The sequence below is a fragment of the Cornus florida genome, unplaced genomic scaffold (assembly GCF_030987335.1).
Source record: "Cornus florida cultivar Cherokee Brave unplaced genomic scaffold, ASM3098733v1 CherokeeBrave_3.0.0_Hap2_Chr08, whole genome shotgun sequence".
NCBI classification, from domain to species: Eukaryota; Viridiplantae; Streptophyta; class Magnoliopsida; order Cornales; family Cornaceae; genus Cornus; species Cornus florida.
Window position 1 is genome coordinate 2,542,946 of NW_026775578.1, and position 24,057 is coordinate 2,567,002.

Here is a 24,057-nt window from a genome sequence, read left to right on the forward strand (position 1 = left end):
CGTTTCCATTGATATCACCTTCCCTTCTATCACCTTTCCTTCCTGTTTTTGCCGTTTGATTCGGCAAATTACATAATCTTTTACCTGAGTAAAATATCAAACAAAAAAGTGTGTGTATATCTATGAATCTTTAATTTTTTAAGTTAATGCATTGCTAGGAGTAAGGCAAAAGAGAAAAAAAACCTTAAATCGATTTAAGTTACAGGAGTGTTATTGTTTTTAAGTTAATTACAGTTTTAGAAAGAATATATATATATATATATATAGTTTTAGGGTTTTTGAATACAGGCGCAGTAGTGCATTTGGATTAATGAGGGTTAATCATCAGGAATTAATCTAGGGCTTTCCTCCTTTAGCTCTCTTATTATACCAGGGTTTTCAAAAGACCTTTTTTTTAAAACCGATTGATGACTGAAATTCATAAAAACGTTTCTGCAAGTTAGATGCCACAAACTTATATACATGCTAAAGTACTGAGACGAAGATGAAACAATTAGAGAAAGAGACAAACAAATTAAAGCCAACAACAACATATAATATATATATATATATATATATATATATATAATAAGACATCTATATACGGTACGTACTTTTGCTTGTTTGAGAATAGTGCCTTCAAGATTGTATTGAGTCATGCTCCAACCAGTACTCTTAGCCGCCTTAGCATCCGATTTCATTCTATACGTAAGACTTCTCTTCCCTCCTATAACTACTGCGGTTTCTTCTTCTTCTTCGGTACCAAAATTACTACCATCCATATCTTTTATAAGTTTAGCCTTGTCTTGCCCCTTCCATGTACCCATCGTTTCCGTCACACATTCGATTCTCGAGCCATTTTCGTGCTTCTTCTTCAACCTGGTGAAAAAATAAAGAACTTTTTCTTCCGAACCCTCAAAAAGCTCGGAGGGCTCTTTGCCGTAAACATCACAATCCTTCACAACATCTTCACATGGCAATTCTTCTTCCTTCGCCTTGCACAACAGATACTGAATCAACTCCTTGTCAGTGGGCAGAAACTTATAACCACTTGGAATATTAATTAATTCCATATCTACGGTTTGTAATGTTTTCTTTAATTTTCTTGAGCTTTCCTCATAAACAAACGATGACAAACCCTAATTCCAGAATATGTACATATGCTAATTTCTTTGATCAATATGGTAGCTTTTTTATATGTGAAAAGATGGGAGTTCTACCTGCCAAGAATGTATTGCCTGATCGGATTTGGAAATTAACAGCTTCAGGCCGGGGCAATTATAAACTGACGTCATTTACAAAAATACCCTTCGCTTAACATTACCAGTACCTGGCTTCGGTTTTATATTCAATCCTAACTACTTAGTATTTGAGTCCAACTTAAATATTGATTGAATTACTTTAATATTTCATACATGTTAGTTTTCAAGTTTACTTTCTTAGTTTGTTAATTATAACTACATGTTACTATGAATTATTACACCTGCCATTTTATCATTTATATATTACCATGAATGATTGTACTTACCATATTATCAATTATAAATTATTTATTCACCACTCACCTATTTACAACCTTAACCTATATATAAGATCATATATTACTGTTTATCATACAATTCAATACAGTATCATATTTTTTTCCCTCTCTCAATATTTCTAATTATGCAAATATTTTGAACAAGTTTTTTTTATATAATTCCCATATAATATTATGTCATACACGCTATCTGGGTTGAACAGATTGATTTAAATGAATAATTTTGATTTATAATGTATCCAATTTGATTATATATTCTCATACTCAGATTGGATTTGAGCCAACTCATTCACCTAGGCTAAAAAAATAATAATAATACTAATAATGAGTAACACTTTCGTGCAATTCCTCATGCATGAAGCAAAGAAGAAAATAGGGCTAATTTCTAAAAACCCCCCTCTTGTTTTAAAATAGTATCTACTAACCTCCTCAAGTACGGAAATTATCATAAAATCCCTCAACGTATTTTAAAATCTATCATATGACCCCCTCCCCGTTGTTGACCATCTAAAACTAACGTCTTCTAATCATGCGAGCGTCACGTGCACCAGATACCCCAATATAATGACGAAAGTACCCTTATTGTATGGAAATGATGAAAAAACCCTTCAAGTTTGTTATCTAACCCCACCCTCTCGGTGATGCATTGTTTATCTCATTCCTTCTCTGTCGTTGCATTGCACTGGTTAGTGAGGATTGCCGCCATAGAAGATCTCTTCTCTCGTTCGTTGCTATCGCTTCTCTCTTCGTTAACTTGCCGTCTTCTCTATTATCTCTTCGTTAAGTGCCTTCTTCTCTCTTCTCTATTCTCTCTTCGCTCTTGTCTTCTCTTGTTTTTGTCTGTGATTGAAGTGGTTTGAGGATTCTCCATAGCAGCAGTATCATAATCCCTAATTGATCTTTTAAATTCTCCAATTGATGATTTGAAGCCCTAATTGATGTATTGAAGTCCCCAATTGATTATTTGAAGCCCAAAATCGTAGCCACTCTGTGCCCTATTCGAAGCCCTAACCCGCGATCAAGGAACCCAAATGTCTTCTTCGAGCACGCAATCTGTTAATCGGCAAGATCTCAGGTATAACAACATAATATGTGGTTGTGGCTATCCAGCTATAGTGAGAGTTACAGGTTTAGATGAGTATAACAACAAAGGGAGGATATACTATTCTTGTGGTACAAAAAAATACTCTTTATGGGCATGGTGTGATCCGATTTATACAATGCCAGCATATACTGAAGCAGATGAAAGCAAGTTTAGTGAAATTGCAAAACTGAAGTTCCGTTTGGAAGCAATGGGAAAAAGTATGGAACAAATCCAAAAAATTCTAAAGCAATTAGTTGTAACATTTGTTATGTTCTGTGTTGTTGCATGTATAATAGCTTTAGGAAGAAAGTAGTCAGTTGGTTTAAATATGAGGCTATGTATGCAAAATATATTTTGAAGCCGTATGAAGTGTGTATGCAATGTACTTTCTGAATTGTCAAGTGCATAAGTAAAAGTATATGTTGAAGTTAAATTGTAGAATTGTAAGTGTTGAGCCTTGTGTTTCGAATTGCATGAACAAAATCAAATTGACAAGTTACAATTTGTCAAAATGCATTTAAGGTAAAGTTGCATACATATATTCAAACCAATAGCTTCACTATCCAAAATAGCCATACATTAAAAACATTAACTATCATTACATTGCCATGCATTGTCAAAAAGCCAACACATTCACAGTCCAAAATAGCCATACATTAAAAACAGCCACTGTCATTACATTGCCATGCATTGTCAAATAAACCAACACATTCACTGTCCAAAATAGCCACACATTAAAAAAATCACCACTGTCCAAAATAAACCCACCACTGTCATTACTTAGCTTTACATTAAAAATATAAGAAAATACTAATATGCAGTCAACCATTTCTTCAATTTGTCCACCAAAAAAGCTGCACAACAAAGCTGCTACCACTTTCATCAACATGCCATCATTCTTGTGTGTTAAGTGTGGAAGGAAAGTCCATATGAACCACTTCAGATTGGGTGGATGTTGATGCATATTCAATGGATGGAAAGTATGTGCTAGTTCAGTTTTGTTTAATGTAACGTAAAATAAAATAATAAGAGGTTGAATAATAATACCTCTAAATGACCAACAATAACTCTTCCACCAAGACCAAGACCAACACCATAATGTTGGGTGGATGTTAATGGCTATTAAATAAAGCAAAATATGTCAACCTACATATGTCTATAATGTATAATAAATATGAAATAAAAAAATATAATTTTTACCTCTGAATGAAGTACAACAGGTCTGTTACCAGCTCTGCCACTGCTGCTATCACCTCTAGCACCTCTGCCACCACCTCTAGCACCTCTGCCACCACTTCTAGCAGTACTACCAACACCTCTACCAGCTGTGCCACCACTCCCATCAGCTCTAGCAGCTGTGCCACCACTACCACCACCTCTAGCAGGTCTGCCACCACCACCTATGTGAACACCACCACTACCCCTAGTAACAACTCTGTTAACTCTCACACCACCTCTGTTAACTCTCACACCACCTTTACCACCACCTCTGTTAACAGACCTCCCACCTTCTGTAGTAGAATTCCTCCCACTCCTACCAGCAACAGTTTCATCTCTACCACCACCTACACCACATGTGCCTCTAACTATTCTTGGTCTTCCACCCTTACCTTTTGGTTGTCTTGTAGCTTGCTTAAGTGCTTTACAAGTCCTTACATTATGACCCAAGATAAGACATTTAGTGCATCTCATTTTTGACCTCTTCACCACTGGACCTTTTGACTTACTCTCATTTGGACCTCTTTTCCTGATCTTTTTAGGTCTTCCAGGTCTAGTCCTATGAGGTGGTGGCAGTATTGGAGCAGTACCAACTTCTCTTTTCAGATTCCTTAAAGACACTAGAGTTATGACATATCCATAAGACTTCAAATATGTCTCTCTATAGTAATAAAGATGAACAAACAGCTCTAGATCAAACCTCCTATCCAAAATTGCTGCCACTGCATATTTGTAAGGTATTCCAGTTATATCCCAATACTTACATGAACAAGTTCTTGTAGCAAGATTCACATAATCACTAACCCCAGCTTTATTCCATGTCATGTTTTCCACCTCATACTTGTCATTTCCTGCATAACTCACACGCAGTCTTATGACATATTCAAAAATTTTATCCAATTTCTCTTTAATTTTTGGACACAACAGTCCATTAACCTTATCCATCATCTCTCTATTGCTTTGATACCTTACCATCAGTTGTTTTCTAATCTTCTCAAACATGTAAATTAAAGGCTTGTCCCTTGCCTTCCCAATGTAGCTGTTGAATGACTCACACATGTTATTTACACATAGATTATTCCTACTCTTTGTAGTGTGTGCTGATCTTGCCCAAACCTTTAAGGGAATCTTCATTAACCAGTCATGTGCATCCTTGTTAACTTCCTTCATCTCTTGCATATGTAGCACAAAATCAGATTCTGTGTATGCTGTGGATGCATTCCAGAATATGTTTTTTAGTATTCTGCCTTTGTATTTCTACCTGAAATTCTCATACATGTGTTTAATACAGAACCTGATATCTGCTCCAGGATATTTATGCTTAAATACCTCAAGTAGACGCTGAAAATAAGAGAATAAAATATTATAAATATGTAAAACATTAAAGTAAGATAATAAATGACCATATATATTGAAAGATAAACATGTATACCTTCTGTCGATCTGAGATAAATTTGTACTTCTGATAATTGCCAACTAAAGCCATCAATTCATCCAAGAACCATTCCCAAGAGTCCTTACATTCTGCCTCAACACAACCAATTGCAATTGGATAAAAGCCATTGTTGCCATCCCTACCAACAGCACACAATAAGTGTCCCCCATAGGGTCCTTTCAAGAAACATCCATCTAGACCAATAAATGGCCTGCAACCCTCTAAGAATCCTTTCCACATAGCCTCTAAGGAATAGAATAACCTATAGAATGAAGTACCATCATCATTATAGGGTATTGTTCTTACATTAGCAATACTCCTGGGATTTGTTTCTAGGATTAAGGCACAGTAGTCCCTAGCTCTTGCAAATTGGTTTGAATAAACACCTTGAATCATTAGTAAAGCCAACTTCTTTGCTCTACCCACCTTTTGTTTTGTCACTTCAACATTAAATTCACTTTCAACTGTCTGCACAAAACCTTTCAATGAGCAATTTGGATCAGCCATAATTTTTTCAGTATAATGTTTTGCTAAATAACTATATGTTAGCTGACTGTTGTGTCTTATACTAGTACAATTGTGAGTATTATTGAATGTCTTTATTTGGAATGATTTATCTTCACCATTTTCAGAGGCATGAATCCTCCACCCACATTTAGCCTTGCATACCACTGTGACTCTATCTCCATCATTCTTCATAAATGATAGGTCAAACTTGTCTTTTATAGCTGCATCCCTTACTACTTCTCTAAATTCTGCTGCAGAACCAAACTTCATGCCTATTTGAAGTTTTTTTTCCCCAAGTCTGTATGAACATTGAAATTTGGACAATATGGGCCACTTGTGGCATCATCCTCACATTCTTCACCACTTGAGTATACCAAACTCATCAATTCTTCACTTGATGCATATTCAGAAGCTTGATAACTGCCATCATCCTTATCAGATTCAATCTCAGGTTCTTCATCATTGGTAACCTCATTCACCTCAGTTGCATCTTCATTATTTCTTACTTCATCAACCTCCTCATCTATCATAAAAGTTTCATCATAAAGTCCTCATCTATCACATCTTCAATATCATTACCATTCACATCATCGTCCTCAATTTCATTTCCATTTCTATCAACATCACTGTCATCTTCACTTTCAAGCAGATCAAAATCAATGTCATCTGCATTTTCAATTTCAGGCATATAAAAATCACTGTCATCTTTTCATCTTCAATTTCAGGCACATCAAAATGACTGTCATCTTCAGTTGCTATTGCAGGCACCTCTACTGATCTATCTCCATTATTCTCACCTTCTGCATTTCCTTCTTCAATAATTGACACCATATATATTTTAATTAGGGAGAACCTTTGGTTGTGTTCGAACATGTCAATGACATCCCTGTCAGTCTTCAACTCTTTTAAACTCCCATCAATGTAAAACCTGTAGAATAGTTTACTTGTTATAGTAGGACAACCAAGCAAACCTATCACGTATGTAAGTTCTATCATTGACATGAGATCACTGTCTATACCCTCATATATCTCAACTGAACCACCAACATATGGACTTAATTCTGTACTACCAAACTGACCACCATAATGCATTTCCAGCTTGTATAACTTTTGAAAAGCAGGATTAAAACCTAAAACAATAAATTTCAACAAAACAATACCAAACATAAGATAACTAAAAAAACAATTCTGACACAGTTACAGTAATTTTAAACAAGTATTGTTAAACATCACTAAGACCACCACCCTATATTACTTAATTTAATGATCACTAGGACCAACAATACTCTAAGTACTACAAAATCATTAAACCCTAATATCAATACTCCCACTCAACAATAAGGACCCACATTTAAAATGAAAGATTATAAAACCCTAAGAATTCCTCCCAAAAAAATATAGTATTTACCATTAATTTTAACAATAAATCCCTAAACCTTAAATTATGAAAAAATTGTTTGAATAATAAACAAACCCTAATTTTTTATCACTGGGACCACAGCCCTATAAACAAACCCTAATTTTTATTATAAAGCAACGACAAGGCAACGACATTGGTAAAAGTTTGTCCACCAAACATTGAATTTTACCTACCAAACATTAAGGACCTACATTGAAAAGAAAACAATATAAAACCCTAACTACAAAGCAACGACAATATGTAAAAGTTTGTCCATACCTAGCACCATTGTGTCGAACAAAAGTGATACGAACCAGTTGGAATCCACCAAAATCTTCGACCACTGAGCGATTACAGAAAAAAGACACATACAACACTCGCTTTCATAAACACTCGACACTGGCTTTTATCAACACTCAGACACTGGATTTCATTAACACTCAAGCACTCGATTTTATCAACACTCAGACACTCGATTTCATCAACACTTGCTTTCATCAACAGTCGCTTTCATCAAGACTTACACTTGCTTTCTTCAACACTCAGAGCGCGCACACAAATACAGAACATAGATGGAGGCATAAAAATCAATTTAGGGCATAAAAATCGATTTAGGGCATACAACCCAACCCGTACACGACGTCGTTTCACAAAGAGGCATAAACAACACAATACTACATTGTTTCATACGGGGGTATATTTGCCAATTCAAAATTCACATTTTCATTTTAAAATAATATTAAGGTTATTCTTGACATTTCACAGTAACTTAACAGTTCTATAACGAAATGGTGGCAATTTTATAGTTTCTGTTATATTAGGGGGTTTTTTAATACTCGAGGGGATTAGTAGATAGTTTCGATAAACAAGAGGGGGGTTTTCAGAAATTAGCCCAAGAAAATATTGTGCTCTTTTAATCGTGATCAGGGTTAGTTATAGGGTAAGGCGACCAAGGTAGTCGCCTAGGCCTTCAATTTAGAAGGACCTCAAATTTAGTACCATAATGTAATATAGTAGTATATGTATGAAATATCACTACTTCTCATAATTGAGTGTAACTAGCCTTTTAATCAATTAAAATACATTCATTTCAGGTCATAATTTTCATAATTAAAAACAATACACAATCATATATCATGTAAATTTATGGCATTAAATAACTTTCAAAAAATATTTTTTGACAACAAACACATACTTATAATATCAATTATATATGTAAAACAATAATTTATAAGGCGAATTCAATAAATCCTCCTTTACTATTACCCAGTGATCCCAAGGGATGTTTTTAACTTATGTCCGTTTAAGTAGTTGTATGAGGGAATTTTTTGGACGAAATTACCCCTTAACAGAGCATTCTTCAGACAATTTATTTTTTTTTTTCCTTCTCTCTCCGCGTCAAGCAAGCCTTCTCATTCCCTCAAACACATAGTTAATAACAAATCGAGAAATCCAATTGTTGAAAATTTATCTTTCAACACTGCTTGGAAAACATGATATAGCACATGTAAATAATAGTTAAGGCCTCAAGAATACTCGGCTATATTCATAATCTATGACATATTTCTATTGATCTACTTTATTATTGGTTCCTTTTTTTTTTGTCACGATTTCATCCATATAATTGAACAAATCATTTGCATGTAAAAAGTGTTATGTTTCCTTTGATTTCTTACCATCTTAATAAATAAACATAATAGTGAGTAAACTTCCCATAAATTACCTCCAATACTTCATCCACACGATATGTAATTTTGGAGTAATAAGTGGTGGAATCAAAACAATTTTCAAGTAGTAGGTGGTAGAATCAAAACAATATATGATGAGATAATAAATGCATTTCTCTCAAACTAAATGACTTAAATGTCCTTTATGATTAGATTCTTGTGAATTAAATAGAGGGCAACGATGTCCTTTCACTAAAAACTTCATATTTCTAGGTTTTTAACTTAACTACATCAATTACAACAATTTCGTATCAAAAAGTTATTTTGGGATATTTCGTGTTCTCGAAGTAAGAATTTTTTTTTAACAAAAATCAGATTTGAAAAAAAAATAATTTATGTTACTTTTTAATTGTCAATTTTAGTCCACTTACCTTGTAGTAGCATAATTCAATTAAGAAAAAGAAAGGAGTTGAACGAAGGAAACATAACAAATTATTAATTATTTTTCTTAAAATAATTAAGTGTTATAATGACTTCTAAAGATCTCCACTGAAAGAGTTCTTGAGTTGCTTAATTTTTTCATCTTCTATTCCAACACTATGGTGAATTTTCTCTCCTCGTTTATTTTATTAATTAGGGCGAATTGCAAAAATTCCCCCTCGACTATTAACTAGTTGCGAAAAATCTCCTTATAAATATTTTTGGCAAAAAATACCCCTCAAGTATCCCAAATGGGTGTTTTTAACTTATATCTGTTTAAGTGATTATTTGAAGGAATTTTTGGGACAAAATTACCCCTTAATAGATTATTCTTCAAACAATTTATTTATTTATTTTCTCTCTTTTCTCTCTCTCTCCATCAAGCAAAGTATGTGAAGCAGCAAAGAAAAATTTCCCAAAAAATAAAAAAAAATGGAAAGCCAATAAAATCATATTTAAGCTATGTATAATTAATAAAATAAACGGAGAGAGAAAATCCACCATGATGTTAGAATAGAAGATGAAAAAATTAAGCAATTCAAGAACTACTTTAGTGTACTTGATCTTTAGAAGCCATTATAACACTTGATTATTTTAAGGAAAATAATTAATAATTTGCAGTCCAATTTATTTCTTTTCCTTAATTGAATTATGCTACTCCGAGATAAGTGGACTAAAATTGGCAATTAATCTGATTTTTGTAAAAAAAAAAAATTCTTACTTCAAAAACACAAAATATCCCAAACTAAATTGTCTGAAGAATAATCTGTTAAGGGGTAATTTTGTCAAAAAAATTCCCTCAGACAACCACTTAAAATAGATATCAGTTAAAAATATCTCTTGGGATAGTTGATGGAAATTTTTTGCCAAAAACATTCATAAGGGGAGTTTTTCGCGATTGTGTAATGGTAAAGGGGGATTTTTTGCAATTCACCCATATATATATATCACATTGCATCTCTCTAACTAAGGTTAAGATTGCATCTCCTATATATAAATTATATAATTAGATAGGTATTTGTTCATTGCTATAATAATTAAAATTAATTATCTATGTGACTCCATAAATAAAAACAAAGAGAGGAATTTAAAGAAAAATTGCAAAGCATTGAAAAATATTGCAGTTTTTGTTCTAGATTTTGTACCAATCAAATTCTTATATTTGAGTACCATGAAAGTGGTTGTGAAAACGAAAAAGAAGATGATATTGAAAAGATCAAAAAAGAGAAATTGACGTATTTTATGAAAACAAACATGTGTAATAATGATGCTTATTTAAGTTGAAATTTTATAATAACACTTTATATTTTTATTTCGGTTGGTTTTAAGTGGGGTATCAAAGTAGTCAATAATATCATTTCCAATAATCTATTTATATTAGATAACGTTGTTGTTGTTGTTGTTGTTGTTTTATTTTTTTATTTTTATTTTTTTTTCCGGAAATAACGTTAATGATTAGAGAAAAATTATTTGTTAGACTTTTAAAAAGATAAGAATTCTGGGTAGAGATAGATATATTTATCAAATAAAAATAAAATTTATAAATTCAAAGAAATGTATAAAAAAATAATAATAATACTACCCTTGGTAAAGAAGTTTGAGTAATCAACTACTCAAAGAACCTTTAAAATAATCTAGTTTGTATATTTTAGATAGCTTATAGTGATAGAATTCTATAATGAAAAAATATATTTATAGAAACGACAAGTATATGGCCGGATTTAGATATATTTTTTTGCCATCCCTAATAAATAAATAAAACCAGAAATTTTGGCATATGAATTGTTGCTGCTATCACCTTTCTATCAAGATATGGTGTAGTACCTTTCTATCAAGATATGGTGTAGTGTGGGTCGACATCATGATGATTGTTGAAGTGATCATGTAGCGAAGTTTGTGGGTTGGATTTGTCTTTGAAATTAGGGTTTGTGAGTAGGTCTGATTAGTGGTAGTGACGGTGGGGATGGAGGTGAAGATGAGGTTGGGTCAGTGGTGGGTTGTGGTTGGTGGTGGTGTTGGAGCTGTGATGATCGATGCGGCAACGTAGTGGTGGTGATATATGTGCGTATGCGTGCGTACAGAGACACACACACACACACACACAGATGGTGGGGGCGATTGGCGGTCGACGATGGTGGGGGTGGTGTGATATACGTGTACTTTCTAGCGCCCAACAAAGCTAACTAATACTAAGATCCAATAAGAAATCAACTTTGCAAGTCTCTCGAATACATACGACCCAGTGTAGAGACCCTTCCTAATGGTGTCTATTGACTTGGACGTGGCATGACTAATGATGTTTTCATTTGCTAAAAACGTGTTCATTAGTATTTATTGTGCATTTAAGGGAGGCAATCCCAACAGTGTCCTAAGCAAGATTTCTAAAATCATTCATATCGTAATGCAAGTCGCAACAACAATAAACTATTCAGGTTACACAATTCAGCAGAAAATCAGCTAAAAAATGAATGTTACTGGGACAAAAAAGGTACAACAGCTAATTAAGGAGAATATAATGCGCATTGTAAAAAACTGAATTAAGGTTGTTGCTGATGGTCCCTTGTTGCAATCACACGGGTGTTGTATGATTTGCAGTGACAACACTTGTGCCCAAAAATGTGAAACAACGCTTTACTGGTATTGTTGCAATCGTTGCAAAGAATCGGAACCTGTAAAGGTAATGTTTGCAATTCACTAGTTATTTGGTTGTGCAATTTGCTTGCTGTAATTCAGAACCAATGCTATTAACATCAGGATGCATTTAGAAGCAATTTACTCGCAGATCACACTACTGTACTATCGGTTGATGGAACAAGTATCACCTGCCCTCTTTTTCACCCTCTTTTCAGAGGGTAAGACTAGTAAAATACAATGTTTGTTTGTTTGTTTTTTTTTTTTTTTTTTTTTTTTTTAATGTTCAATTTGACTCTCATAACTGCAAAAATATGCCAGAAGATATTTCTAATGGCTACAATTAAAAATTCTTCCATAAAATTACACCTACAGAAGCCTTGTGTCATAAGTAGTGAAAGGATGCTAGGAGATGACACTGGATGATCAACTAAACCAATACAGAAAACCAACCAAAGAAGCAACATATAGAAAAGAATATTTACCTCATACTGGTACTCTTGGGGCATGGCAGTGGCTTCAATCTATCAACAAGAAACATCACCATTAATGGAGAATACCAGAATCTCATATAAAATAATTAAAAGATACACACAAGATAACTAAAATCCAATGTAGCACTAGTAATTCCTCATTTCCTTGATGGAAGAAAAGTTTGGAATCTGGTTTCAAATCCCTGTAAAGGAGCATATTTTTCCAGGCTTTCTTTTTTAAGGGTATTGCTTGACGTGATGGTAAAAGCCTTGTGCTTCAAGGATAATAATCCGAACTTAAATATGAGGGCAGCCATTTTGTACAAATAATACTCCAAGTTTGAGTCTAACCAAGTCTGTTCCTTCCCCCAATCTGCCCCTTCCCTTCTAGGAACCTAGATTAATAGATACAACACATAGTAATGGCCTTATAGACAGAATAAGCAGAGGGAGAAGTTTGTTAGGTGGCAGGCATTTCAATTTTGACAAGTAGTCTACAAAAAACAAGGTTTTGTGCTATCATTAGGGTGTGTTTGTATGAAGAATTTTAAGGTGTCCAAGATATCTAAAATGAAAAGATTTTAAAGCACCAACTTGAAATCCTTAAATTAGAAAAATCTGTTGTTCAGACAAATTTGAGACCTGGTTATTTCTTATTTGACCAGAACATAATTATATATATACATAATTAAGGAGACATTAGAGGACTATTTCAGGTTGTTTGCAAATATACATACACATTCAATATATAAGTCAATTCAACATGTCCTGGAATCTAAAAAGAGAAGGGTAAAATTAAAAACCTTAAAGTCAAAATCTACAATAATACCTCTTGGTACTCCTATTACATTTTCTTCTGTCCGCTACAAATTTCATATTTTGACGTGTATAATATAACATCATCTTCATATTGAAGCACAAGGTCATATCGTAGTTTTTGAGGGGCAAACATTCACAAAATTGATATTGGTTCACAAGTTCAATGGCCACAAGAATGAAGCAACCATATATGGACTTTGAGTTCCAAATGGATCTCAAAAAGGAGAATGGAAGGAAAATAAAAATATAGGAAACTTCATTTTTCTTGTTTGATTGTGTTGGAAAATGCAAACAAAATATAATGTAAAGGTATAAAAAATAATAATAATAATTAAAAAAAAAGTAATAACCTTGAAGAAACCTATTTTTTTCATGTAAAACAGAGCAGAAATGTGGGGAGAATGAGAGAAACACTCTCAACCAAATACCACAAACCCACTGGTCTTCTTAACTCCCAAAGTGGAAGGTTTGAAGGGTTCAAGTCCCAATAGGGGGCAAATGGGTATGTGCGTTTGTGTTGGGTGTGTGAGTTAATTGTCTGGACACAAACACATACATACACACGGATAGGAAAAACTGGAGCACATCTTTGATAGAAAAAATCCAAGATAAGGGATGTCAAAAGTCTAGCAGTCTAGGATGCCAATTTATTCTCAGTGTGCTAATCAGGGGGAGGGATAAGGCTGTTGCCTGTCACTTTCCTTTTCATCCAAGTTTGTTCTCAGTCAGTTTTCCTCCTGTCAATGTTCAACAAGGTCTGTAGAGAACTCATTTTCAACTAGACTTGGAATATACCTACTTGCATTAATAAAAAATAAATTTTTAAAAGGAAAAGTGGAATACCAATTTCTGTTTAGTGTTGCTTTGCATAGACAGCAGCTCAAAATACGATTTTGTACTGCTGACCACCTAATATTTAGTAGAGGAATCAATCCGGCTAGAAATATGTTCTTCAAACTCAGCAAAATTAAAGATCATTTTCCAATCCACTGCCCATTAGCTAGCATTTTTAAGGTCAAATTCCTGCTCACTTTTATAATTTAATAAATTTTGCCATATAAAGACTGCAAACTTAGCAAGTAGAAGATGCGGGAATCTTTCAGATATTATATAGTCATAAAGATGACTTCATCTTGAGCGTAAACCAAACTTTTATAAGAGAGTACAAAATGAACAGAAGAATATTAGGCAACCAAAAAATTCAGCTAATGATCTGTCGGGAACAGCTTAAGCAAAAAGTGCAAAAGTGCATATAATTACTGCCTACCCAAGAATAGCATTCAAAATTCTCAAATACATAAGAACTACATATAGATAAATGAGACGGATGTACCCGATTTCAAAAAAAAAAAAAAAAAACCTATTAAATCAACATCTAGAAAACAAAAGCAAACTGGAAACAAGAAATAGTATCCAAACAAAATATAAGCTCAAATTTTCCACATATCTGATACAAGCAAAATCACCAAAAAGCCAGCAAAATTAATAAACATATACCATTAAAAGCTATAGGACCTACTGAATCAGCATGTAGAAGTTGATGGTAATAGATACTGGAAACAAAAAAAAAAAAAAAAAGCCTCCAGACAAAATATGAGCTTAAAGCTTTCCACGTGCTTAGGCAATCATAAAAATCTATTATGTGGGCATACTACTGCGTGCTTACTACTACCTCCATATTTTCTTTCACCTAACTTTATCAATAAAATATCAATCTAGAATCTACATTTTTCACTTTGCTTTCAAATTCCAAAAGTTAAAAGAAGACGGTTTCTGCACACTTGAATTTTTCTTTTGCAACCCTTTGAACTGATGCCAAACCTTCTAACCTACATATTCCAACTTGTCCACAATTATCAACAACAATAAAAAATGCACAATACTGAAGTGAAGCATCATGGTGCATCCACTATGATAATGATATTTAACAAAGCTTGTAGAAAAGAACAAGCGATTCTGAGAAAAGCTGTTAGCACAATCACATGGGGCCACACTACCCTGATTCTAAATCAAGCCAATAAACAAGATCCGACAGAAAAAAGTTATACAAAGGATGAAGATAGTACGGACAATTCGCCACCAAAGTTAAGGTATTCAGATCCATAAACACAAAATAAAAAATAAAAAGGAATATGAATGAGCCTTATGAGGCCTAGAGCACAATATAAATCCATCAAAAAGCATGCAAAATTGGAAACAGAATACCACATTCATGTTCTGTTTGAGAAAGAAAACTTTCATATCTAAGGGGGGAGGTAAAAAATACACAACACAAACTCCGTACCTCCTCATTTAATCTTTCCCATGTTCTAGACATGTCAAACACTGTCTTGGAGCAGATGGGACAACGATACCTGGATGATGAATCCATGCAATTAACAAATTATATGCAACAGTTCAACATGCTAAAAATGAGGCAATTAGAGAAGAAAATTAAGGTAAATTGGTTTTTACTGATTTTGTTTCATCATCTCAACATTGCATTCCATATGCATTGTGTGTCCACACTTCATAATTGTTGTGCCTTTGACCGAGTCAAAAAGATACTGCCAGCACAGCATAAGATTGTTTGCTGTTAGATTATGCCACACAGTTGAAAATACAAACAACAATAAAACAGTCTAGATGCAAACCTCATAACAAATAGGGCACTGATTCTTCATAGAGTTCTCCACGCATGAGTGATTTCCACGTAGACCCACCGAATAGCAGGATCCTGAGCTCTCACAAAAACATTAAAATGGGGGATAGCAATATCAAAGGACATATGCATCCTAACAGCATGAGAAGATTGGAAAAGCCAATAAAAAAGGCATTTGTATTTCCAAAAAACTTTTCAATGAACAATTGTATAATTATCAATAATTGTAATAGTTAAAAATGATAATACAAAATAAAATAAAATAAAATAAGAAACAAAGAAAAGAAAAATACTTCCAACATGTGATGAGTATCAGTAGTGAATTATCAACAGACAATATAATTGGACTTCGAGACACAACAAAATAACTTAACAATAAGAATCAACTATTGAACTAAATTTATATAGCTGAATGGAATCATAAAGCCATCCTTCTCCTCCCCACCAAACACACACATCCACCCACCACAGAGAGAGAGGAAATCAATCAAGTAAAAAGAAATGGAATGTGGCAAGATAAGCATCAACATCATTATCAGTCAGTAGAGCACCTCAAAGGAAAGAGGCTTCTAAAATATTAGTACTCTTGACATTAAAAACTCGCAATATATTGACAATGCTCCAAACTAATTTTATAGAAGAAAAGGTTAATGTTTGGTGCTCCTACACAATATGAGCACATATACTTGGATGTCAACATTCTGATTCAACTCTCTTACGGGTTTAATCAACTTCATCAAATTCGACCATGTATCCTGATGGTTTCAATAGACATATCAGGTAGAAAATTTCATCTTCCTATTCTCATCATTACAATCTCCTTCTTGCACTTGATGCATTCTTCCTTAAAAGTTCTATAGAGTTCACCAATGACCAATGACACAGTTTGAATTAGATCTTCCAATGTCCATTCACATTTATGGTTAGCCTTCTTAATGTCAAATTGTATGCCAATCCAACCTGATTTTGCCTCTATCTCCTTAAAATAATAATAATAAATCATAATTTAATACATCGCACATTAGAAACCACTGCTAATGGAACATATAAAGTTAAGTATAAAGTAAATTGGGTTAGATAATGGAGTACAAGTAATAAAACATAGAAAAAAAAAAATAAACCAAGAGAAGATAACCACAGGAAACACAAGAAGATGAGAAAGAGAAGAGAAGGGGGCAGTAAAAGGCCATTACATTTCATAAACTCTCTCTCTCTCTCTCTTTCTTTCTTTTCTTTTTTGTGTGCGCGCGAGCATACGTGTGTGGTTCAAAAGGAAGGCTAGTAGCCACAGTTACTTTATTAAATAATTAACACGGAATGCATTTTGTAACCCACCAGAGCAGTAAATTCCAGAGATGCTAAATTAAAGGAAATGACATTTCTCTTCCAATAGTTTTACTTGGGAAACCAAGAAACCCACAATATTATTTTAGATATCACAACACAGAGACACAGGGTATTAAAAACAAAAACAAACCCATCAACATTAATAATTTATATACCACTGATCAAAGACACTAAAGAATAGGACCGCTTACCACACTTCTGGCAGTGAAAGAAGTTCTCACGCCCACCTACTCTGCAAAATAATGATTCATATAGATATATAATTCAATTGGGGAAAAAAAAAATCCTAGAAGATAACTTTGTAAAATATGAAAGAGATATAGAATAGTCGTATCATCTAGCTTACAAACCTACAAATGCCACATTCGTCACAATGAAAATGCTTCTTGTCAGTCTGCAGCGAGATCAAGTAATATGTATAAACAAAATAAATAAATAAACAAACTCTAATGAAATCCAGTTCATATCAATAAGTTAATAACTAAAGAATTGAAAGTAGTTGAATTACATCATCATCATAGAATTTGCAAATTACACAAAAATATTCTCCCATCTTGACGTTGCATTTTGAACAAATCTGGGCGACCTGGCCAAAAAAATAAAGGAAAATTTCACATTAAACCAATTTTGAGATGTTAAAATAAAATCAAAACAAGTAGATATGAATTAACAAGAGTAATCCGAGATTTTCAGAAAGTTAAACCTGCTGTTCGGTATCACAAACTGAACAAATAACCTGGAGAAATTAACCACGAAACAAAAACAAACCCAAAATAAAGATTTAGAACACAATATACAAGTTACATAACAAAGAGAAATATTAAAAAGACCATTAGACGTACTTGCTTAATTTCGTGTCTAACGAGTTCATGACGATCCTTCACGTTGCTCAGAGCACTCTAATTTAAAAAAAGAAAAAAAGAAAAATTACAGAACACCATATTCAATAAAATTGCCAGAGTCAATTTCAAATAAATCATAGGACTATATATTTATGTAATTATATATGTAGAGAGAAGGAAAGAGAGAGTACGGTGGCCTCGTTGTGACAGTGACGGCAGGAAAATATCTGATCACAGCATGGGGCTCGAAGTTTGCATCGTCTCCGGTAATGTTCACATCTAATTAACAATCAAAACCAGAGATTAAACACGAAACAAGATATATATATAGAACAATAGAGTTGTGTGCGCGATATATAGAGAGAGTGTGTATAATTTACCCGTATTGCATCTTTCCGAAATCTTGCTGTCTTTGTGGAATTACAGTGGTGGTGTCCTCTTCTTCCATTAGTTGCCGTTGTTATTATTTCTGTCTTTCTTTAGGGCATCACAGGAAATGGCAATGTAAACCAGAAACCCAACCCAACACGAAGCAGGCTGTATTTGTATACAACAAAAAAGGTCATTTGTGAAACGGGAATATATATATATATATATATATATGGGAGGATGTGGGCCCATAAAGACGGTAGGCCCAGATGGTGGGTAGCAATAGGGCTTCGGAAGGGTGGACGGGTTCGAGATACTACTACTACCCAAACCTTTCAACTCTAAATACCCAATAGCCTAAAATTTTTAGATTAGAGTTTGCAACCCTTTCTATAAGAATACTCCTAAGCACAAAAAAAAATTTAAAAACTTAATGCAAATTTTTTAAAAATTAAAAAAGAAATTCTAAAAAAGTTAATTATCTAAAATGTTAACATGCAATAAATTAAAATTTAAACAAAAGAAGTTGAAAATAAATTTTAAAAAGAAAAAGATGATAATAATTCGAATATTATAGATAATATATTTTTAAAAAAAGTATATGTATAAAGATAATAATAAAAATCTAGAGAAAAAAAATGTGGTCATAATTTGAATATTATATATAAGGATAAGTTTTTTTCAATTCACTCAATTTTAATTATAAAAATACGGAGTAATTGCTAAGTCCATGAAAAAAACCATGCCCAATTGGCCCCACACAAGTTGCATGATTTGCATCCAAAATCATTTTTTTTGTAGACTACCAAAAACGAGGGATAAAAGAAAACCTTTAATAAGTCAATAACCTCTGGAAAAAAATATATATTTAAGTTTCAAAAAAATCTGTTTTTTCACTAAATTACGTAGAAGTGGATTTTTTTTAAGAATCGTTAACTTATCCTGTAGAAAGAACATATTTATTTAAGTTTCAAATCACTAGAAACTATCAAAGGATACTGCATTAGCAGTATTTCATCATCTTCCAAACTAAAATGTTAGGATTTCATGTTCAAGCAAATGTGAGTTTCCTATTAAGATGAAAAAGAAAAAGAAATCAAAAACTGTTATGTAATCTAATTTTTTTTAATTTCTTTTAAGTTTTAGTTAAATAATGAATACGATCCTTTATGTAATCTAGTATGGACAAATAAAAAGGTATGAATAATTTATATTTTGTAAAATATACTTTAAAATTAAAACCGTATCTATTTTTTTCTCCCTTGTACTCGCAGAGCTAGTACCTGTTAATGATCCTTTGTTTATTTATTAATTTTTTAGTTCCATTCAGAAGCGGTTGCTATGCCACCTGTTTAAAACCTTGGAATAATAGTCTTTTCCACCTCGGTGATTTGGCCCAAATCAACATTTGCGTTATTTTTACCTATAAATTACCGGTTTAAAATCGAAAATATATTTTTTTTTTACCGAGATAAAATTAAGTACATCCTGTTATCTTCAAATCCCTGACGAGATCTTTGTGCATCAATTTTTTATTGATTTCCTCCGGCGTCTCATAAGTTCTACCTCCAAAATTGGTGCACCCACCACAGCCACAAGTTGGTCTGTTCAATCTTATGGGTGTATAATGTACTTGTGTTTATTAATTATTGAATTAATTAAATTTATTTTAGAATTATACACACCCATGATGCGTAGTGTAGAAGCATGATTAGGAATTTCCTGAAGTACAAACCTGGACATGATTTCACATTAAGTTTATCACCTAAGTAGTGGTAGAGTACCATGGTTACAAACTTTCCCAGCTAGTTTCAGGTACATAAAAGAGTAATTTGAAAAGCAGGCCAAAATATATATATACGTAGTAGTACTTTTGGGATCTAATTACCAAACTGCCCACATCTTTTGTGGAGATTTAAAGAAGCCAACACGACCAGCCAAAGAAAGGCGAAGGAGCCAAGCATAGACATGACAATGGAAGCCCCAGACTGGACGCAGAAATTCTTGACCACATTGCACACTTTGTTCCAATGGGCGTGTGAGTTTCCGTGGAGGCCAATTTCTCCGACGGCAAGTGCTGCACCGTTGGCCGAGAAAAGCATTGCCACCATGATTAGGTCTAGGAGAAGGAGTGGCAATACAGAGCCATTTTTGTTGCTTCCATCTCTCGTCACAGAGTATGCCAAAGACACCGCTGCATATGAACTTGCTATGGCATTTGATACCACCAAGTACCTGAGGCAGAGACCAAGAGTCCGACAAATCTTTCTTAACTTTGTAACAAATTAAGAAAAAGTATTATCATTTTAGATGATGAACCTATTTTATATATATATATAAATGTTATAGATTATAATTTTTATTCACATAAATATCAAAGTTGGTTGAATTTTATTTGGCGCCAATGTTTGCGAAAAACTAACCTAGAAGTAAGGGTGGCAAAATGGGTTACACCTCGTCAATTCGTTCATATTCGTCCGTTTTTTAATGGTTTTGGGTGAACTATATTTAAGACGGATAAAAAATGGGTTGAACAATTTTTAAACACTTAATTTGAGGGTCAAGATGAGTTGAATATCGATACCCATATTTCACCCATCACATAATAGATACACAACAAACATTTATTCTACATTGCACTCAACTCATTTCTCTCTCTCTAAAATTCTTGCACTCACGATCTTCTCTCTCTAAATTTGTTTCTTATCAATCATCTCTCTCTAAGTTTCTCTCTCTAAATATTTCTTCTCTCTCCTTCACTTCTCTCTCTCTAAAACGATAAATATTGATGAGTTTGAGATTGTGTTTTTTATTTGTTATTAAATAAAATTTTAAAACCTTCCCCAAAAAAAATTTCAAAATAAAATAAAAATAAAAAAATTATAAAAATTTAAAATAATTAAAAAAATTTAAAAAGTTAAAAAAAATTATACTTACAACAAATAATTTAAAATAATAATTAAAAAAGTAGTTAAAAAATAATAATTAATAGGTCTACGTGTCATAACGGGTTGACCCTATATATTTTGACCTGTCCATTTTAACCCCGTTCTGAACGAGTTGAATATGAATTTTAACCCATATTTGACTCACCCATTTTCAACACAACTGAAACCCGGCCCAATCTGCCCATTTGCCACCCCTACCTAGGGGTGGCAAAAGTTGACACAATCCGCCAACACGACTCGAATATGACACGAATTAAATGGGTTTGGATTGACCTTAAACGGGGTCGGATTATAAACCGGTCGACACGATTAACCTATTTAATTAATTGTGTCGTATTTGGGTTGAGGGGTTCAACGTGTGTAACCTGTTTATACACGTTTAACTATATATGTCATAAATAAATTTATATTTAAATAAAATTATTATATAAACTTGTGTCTTATAATTTAATCTTCTGTAAATTATAAATTATTTAGTAATTTGGTTGATTAAAATTTATATATTTTTTAGTATTTATTATTTTATTGAGTATTGTTAATAATTTAAATAATAATATTTTTTTTATTTTTTTGTAAATAGGTCAGTTACATGTGTAACCTGTTTAATAAACAGGTCGGGTTAATATTATTAAATGGATCATATTCGGATTGAGCTATTTAATATAATAACTTTAAATTAACACAATACGACTACGATACGCAAACACGAATTGCTACCCCTACCCCTACCCCTACCCCTACCTAAAAGGCTAGAATCATTGGGTACCCGCCTGAAGTGGTCCAGCCCAATGGCATGTTCTTAAAAGCCGGTGGGCCAGATAATTGGGATGTTGGATAATGAATGAGAAGGACAAAGACTTGGAATTGACTTCCCACAAAAATAGGAAGACTTGACTTGCATATGTAATAAATGTCTCTAAATTTGAAAGGAATTAATAAATAACCAATAAACGGTCTTCTCTCCGCAAGTTGAATTTCAAGCTTGGTAGCTGGGGCATTTATTAATTTATTACTTATATTTGTAGCCTTTAACCCTTTATTTAATTGTTCCCACAGAGGAAGATGGATTAAGGAATACAAGCAACACATGTTAATGAAAATCTGATGAATGATTGTGCTAATATATGTATAACTTCCCTTTTCCATGGAAAATACTTTTTATTTGTTGCAAGATGTTTTTGAAACAAAAATATGAAAATATGTTTGATAAAAAGATGATGCAGGTTTGAAAAATATAATGGTTAATTTAAAAATGTTATTTAAAAGTTTACCTTTCTTTTTAATTTCTTTGTTTACTGTTCATTACTATAGTACCCGTTATTACAATACTAAAACATGTAAAAATATTAAACTGGTGTTTTGATTCTTGGGCACTATTCACGAAACGTTTCAGCAATGTATAAAACAAAATATTTTTTATTTTTTCGAAAAGTACTGCTACAGTATTCGACCAAAAACGAAACGCATATCAAACAAATCCTCCACTAGCTCTCTTCTCAAAGGGAAGGGATGTTCAAGTTATGTTGAAAAACAGTATTGTGAGTGTGTGCGTCTTTTCTTGAATTTTTGTATAAAAATTTATAGTTTTTTTTTTTTTTTTTGGGTTGGTAACTATTACTCATACACATATGTTTCCACCGAGATTCGAACCCTGACTTCCATGTAGAGGCACCGCTAGGTTACTAGTCCATTGATAAAATTATATATAGTTTTATTGAGAATATATAGTATTTTGGAGTCATAGCTTCAAATTTTTTTAGCAAGATGGTCATCACGTTCCAAATCAAAAGTACTTCAGGAATTAACATATATACATACTAATTAATACATGAGTAATCAATTAATACTAATGGAAAGGATATCGTATTTCACCAAGAATAAAATTTGGATCATCGAACGATGATGCAATCTTCACCCTTGACAAAGTACGCACCCTCGAGTCTAGTCTCAAGAGGATCCAGAGTGTTTAATATATAGACAAAATAGGAGATGGAAGACATGAAAAGAAAGTGACTTACACGGAAGAAGACATATAGAACCACTTGGCGGTTACGGGGACATGGATGGAAGGCAAGGTTTGGAAGATGGAAAGAGTCATCATCTTTGTCTCCTTATTCACACCACCCACTACTGCAGCTACCAAGGTGAAGACCAGACCTACGATGCGTAGTCCCATTCCATAATACCTCATTTTGTTAGGCTTCATCACCTCCATCTTCACATCTGTAGTACTCCTCATAACTACTCCATCCATGTTTGCCTTATATTGGCTCTCCATTCAAATATTGTATGTGTGTTTTTGTGTGTATGAGTGTGTCTAAGAGAGAGAGTTACTTTTCATGAGAACAGATGGATCGAGCTTATATATATATATATATTTATAACTAGTACTAAAGTCAGTGAAAAATAAATATATTTGCAGTAACCACTCACCCATCTACTTTTATTGAGTAGTAGTAAAAATGTAAGATGAGTGGGTGGCTGAGGGAGGGGGAGGTTGGGGACGCATTGAAGACCATTGAAGTACCTATTTAATGCATGCCAATATTATTACTGTATTATTTTTTAAGAAGCTAGCTATATATATATATATATATATATATATATGTGCTGCTCCAGTGTCTCCAATATATGTGGAAGGATGAAGTGTACAATTTGTTGCGTAAGCTCATGGGAAA

The 24,057-nt window shown here is 33.1% G+C and overlaps 2 protein-coding genes across 2 annotated transcripts; both read right to left on the reverse strand.

Annotated features, from left to right (window-relative positions):
* Positions 1–11,675: 11,675 nt before the first annotated feature.
* Positions 11,676–18,617, reverse strand: LOC132268876 (E3 ubiquitin-protein ligase MIEL1-like). The gene is made up of 12 exons (XM_059769768.1): positions 18,443–18,617; positions 18,254–18,341; positions 18,063–18,119; positions 17,924–17,956; positions 17,729–17,806; positions 17,571–17,614; positions 17,412–17,452; positions 15,866–15,948; positions 15,687–15,778; positions 15,517–15,586; positions 12,426–12,464; positions 11,676–11,978 (listed from the first exon to the last, which is right to left on the reverse strand). The coding sequence occupies exons 1-12, from the start codon at positions 18,508–18,510 to the stop codon at positions 11,847–11,849; spliced, it is 825 nt and encodes a 274-aa protein (XP_059625751.1). The 5' UTR covers positions 18,511–18,617; the 3' UTR covers positions 11,676–11,846.
* A 1,539-nt stretch (positions 18,618–20,156) lies between these two features.
* LOC132268877 (CASP-like protein 1E1) lies at positions 20,157–23,784 on the reverse strand. Its single transcript, XM_059769769.1, has 2 exons — positions 23,398–23,784; positions 20,157–20,666 (listed from the first exon to the last, which is right to left on the reverse strand). Exons 1-2 carry the CDS (start codon positions 23,655–23,657, stop codon positions 20,312–20,314), a joined length of 615 nt encoding a protein of 204 aa, XP_059625752.1. The 5' UTR covers positions 23,658–23,784; the 3' UTR covers positions 20,157–20,311.
* Between the last annotated feature and the right edge of the window lie 273 nt (positions 23,785–24,057).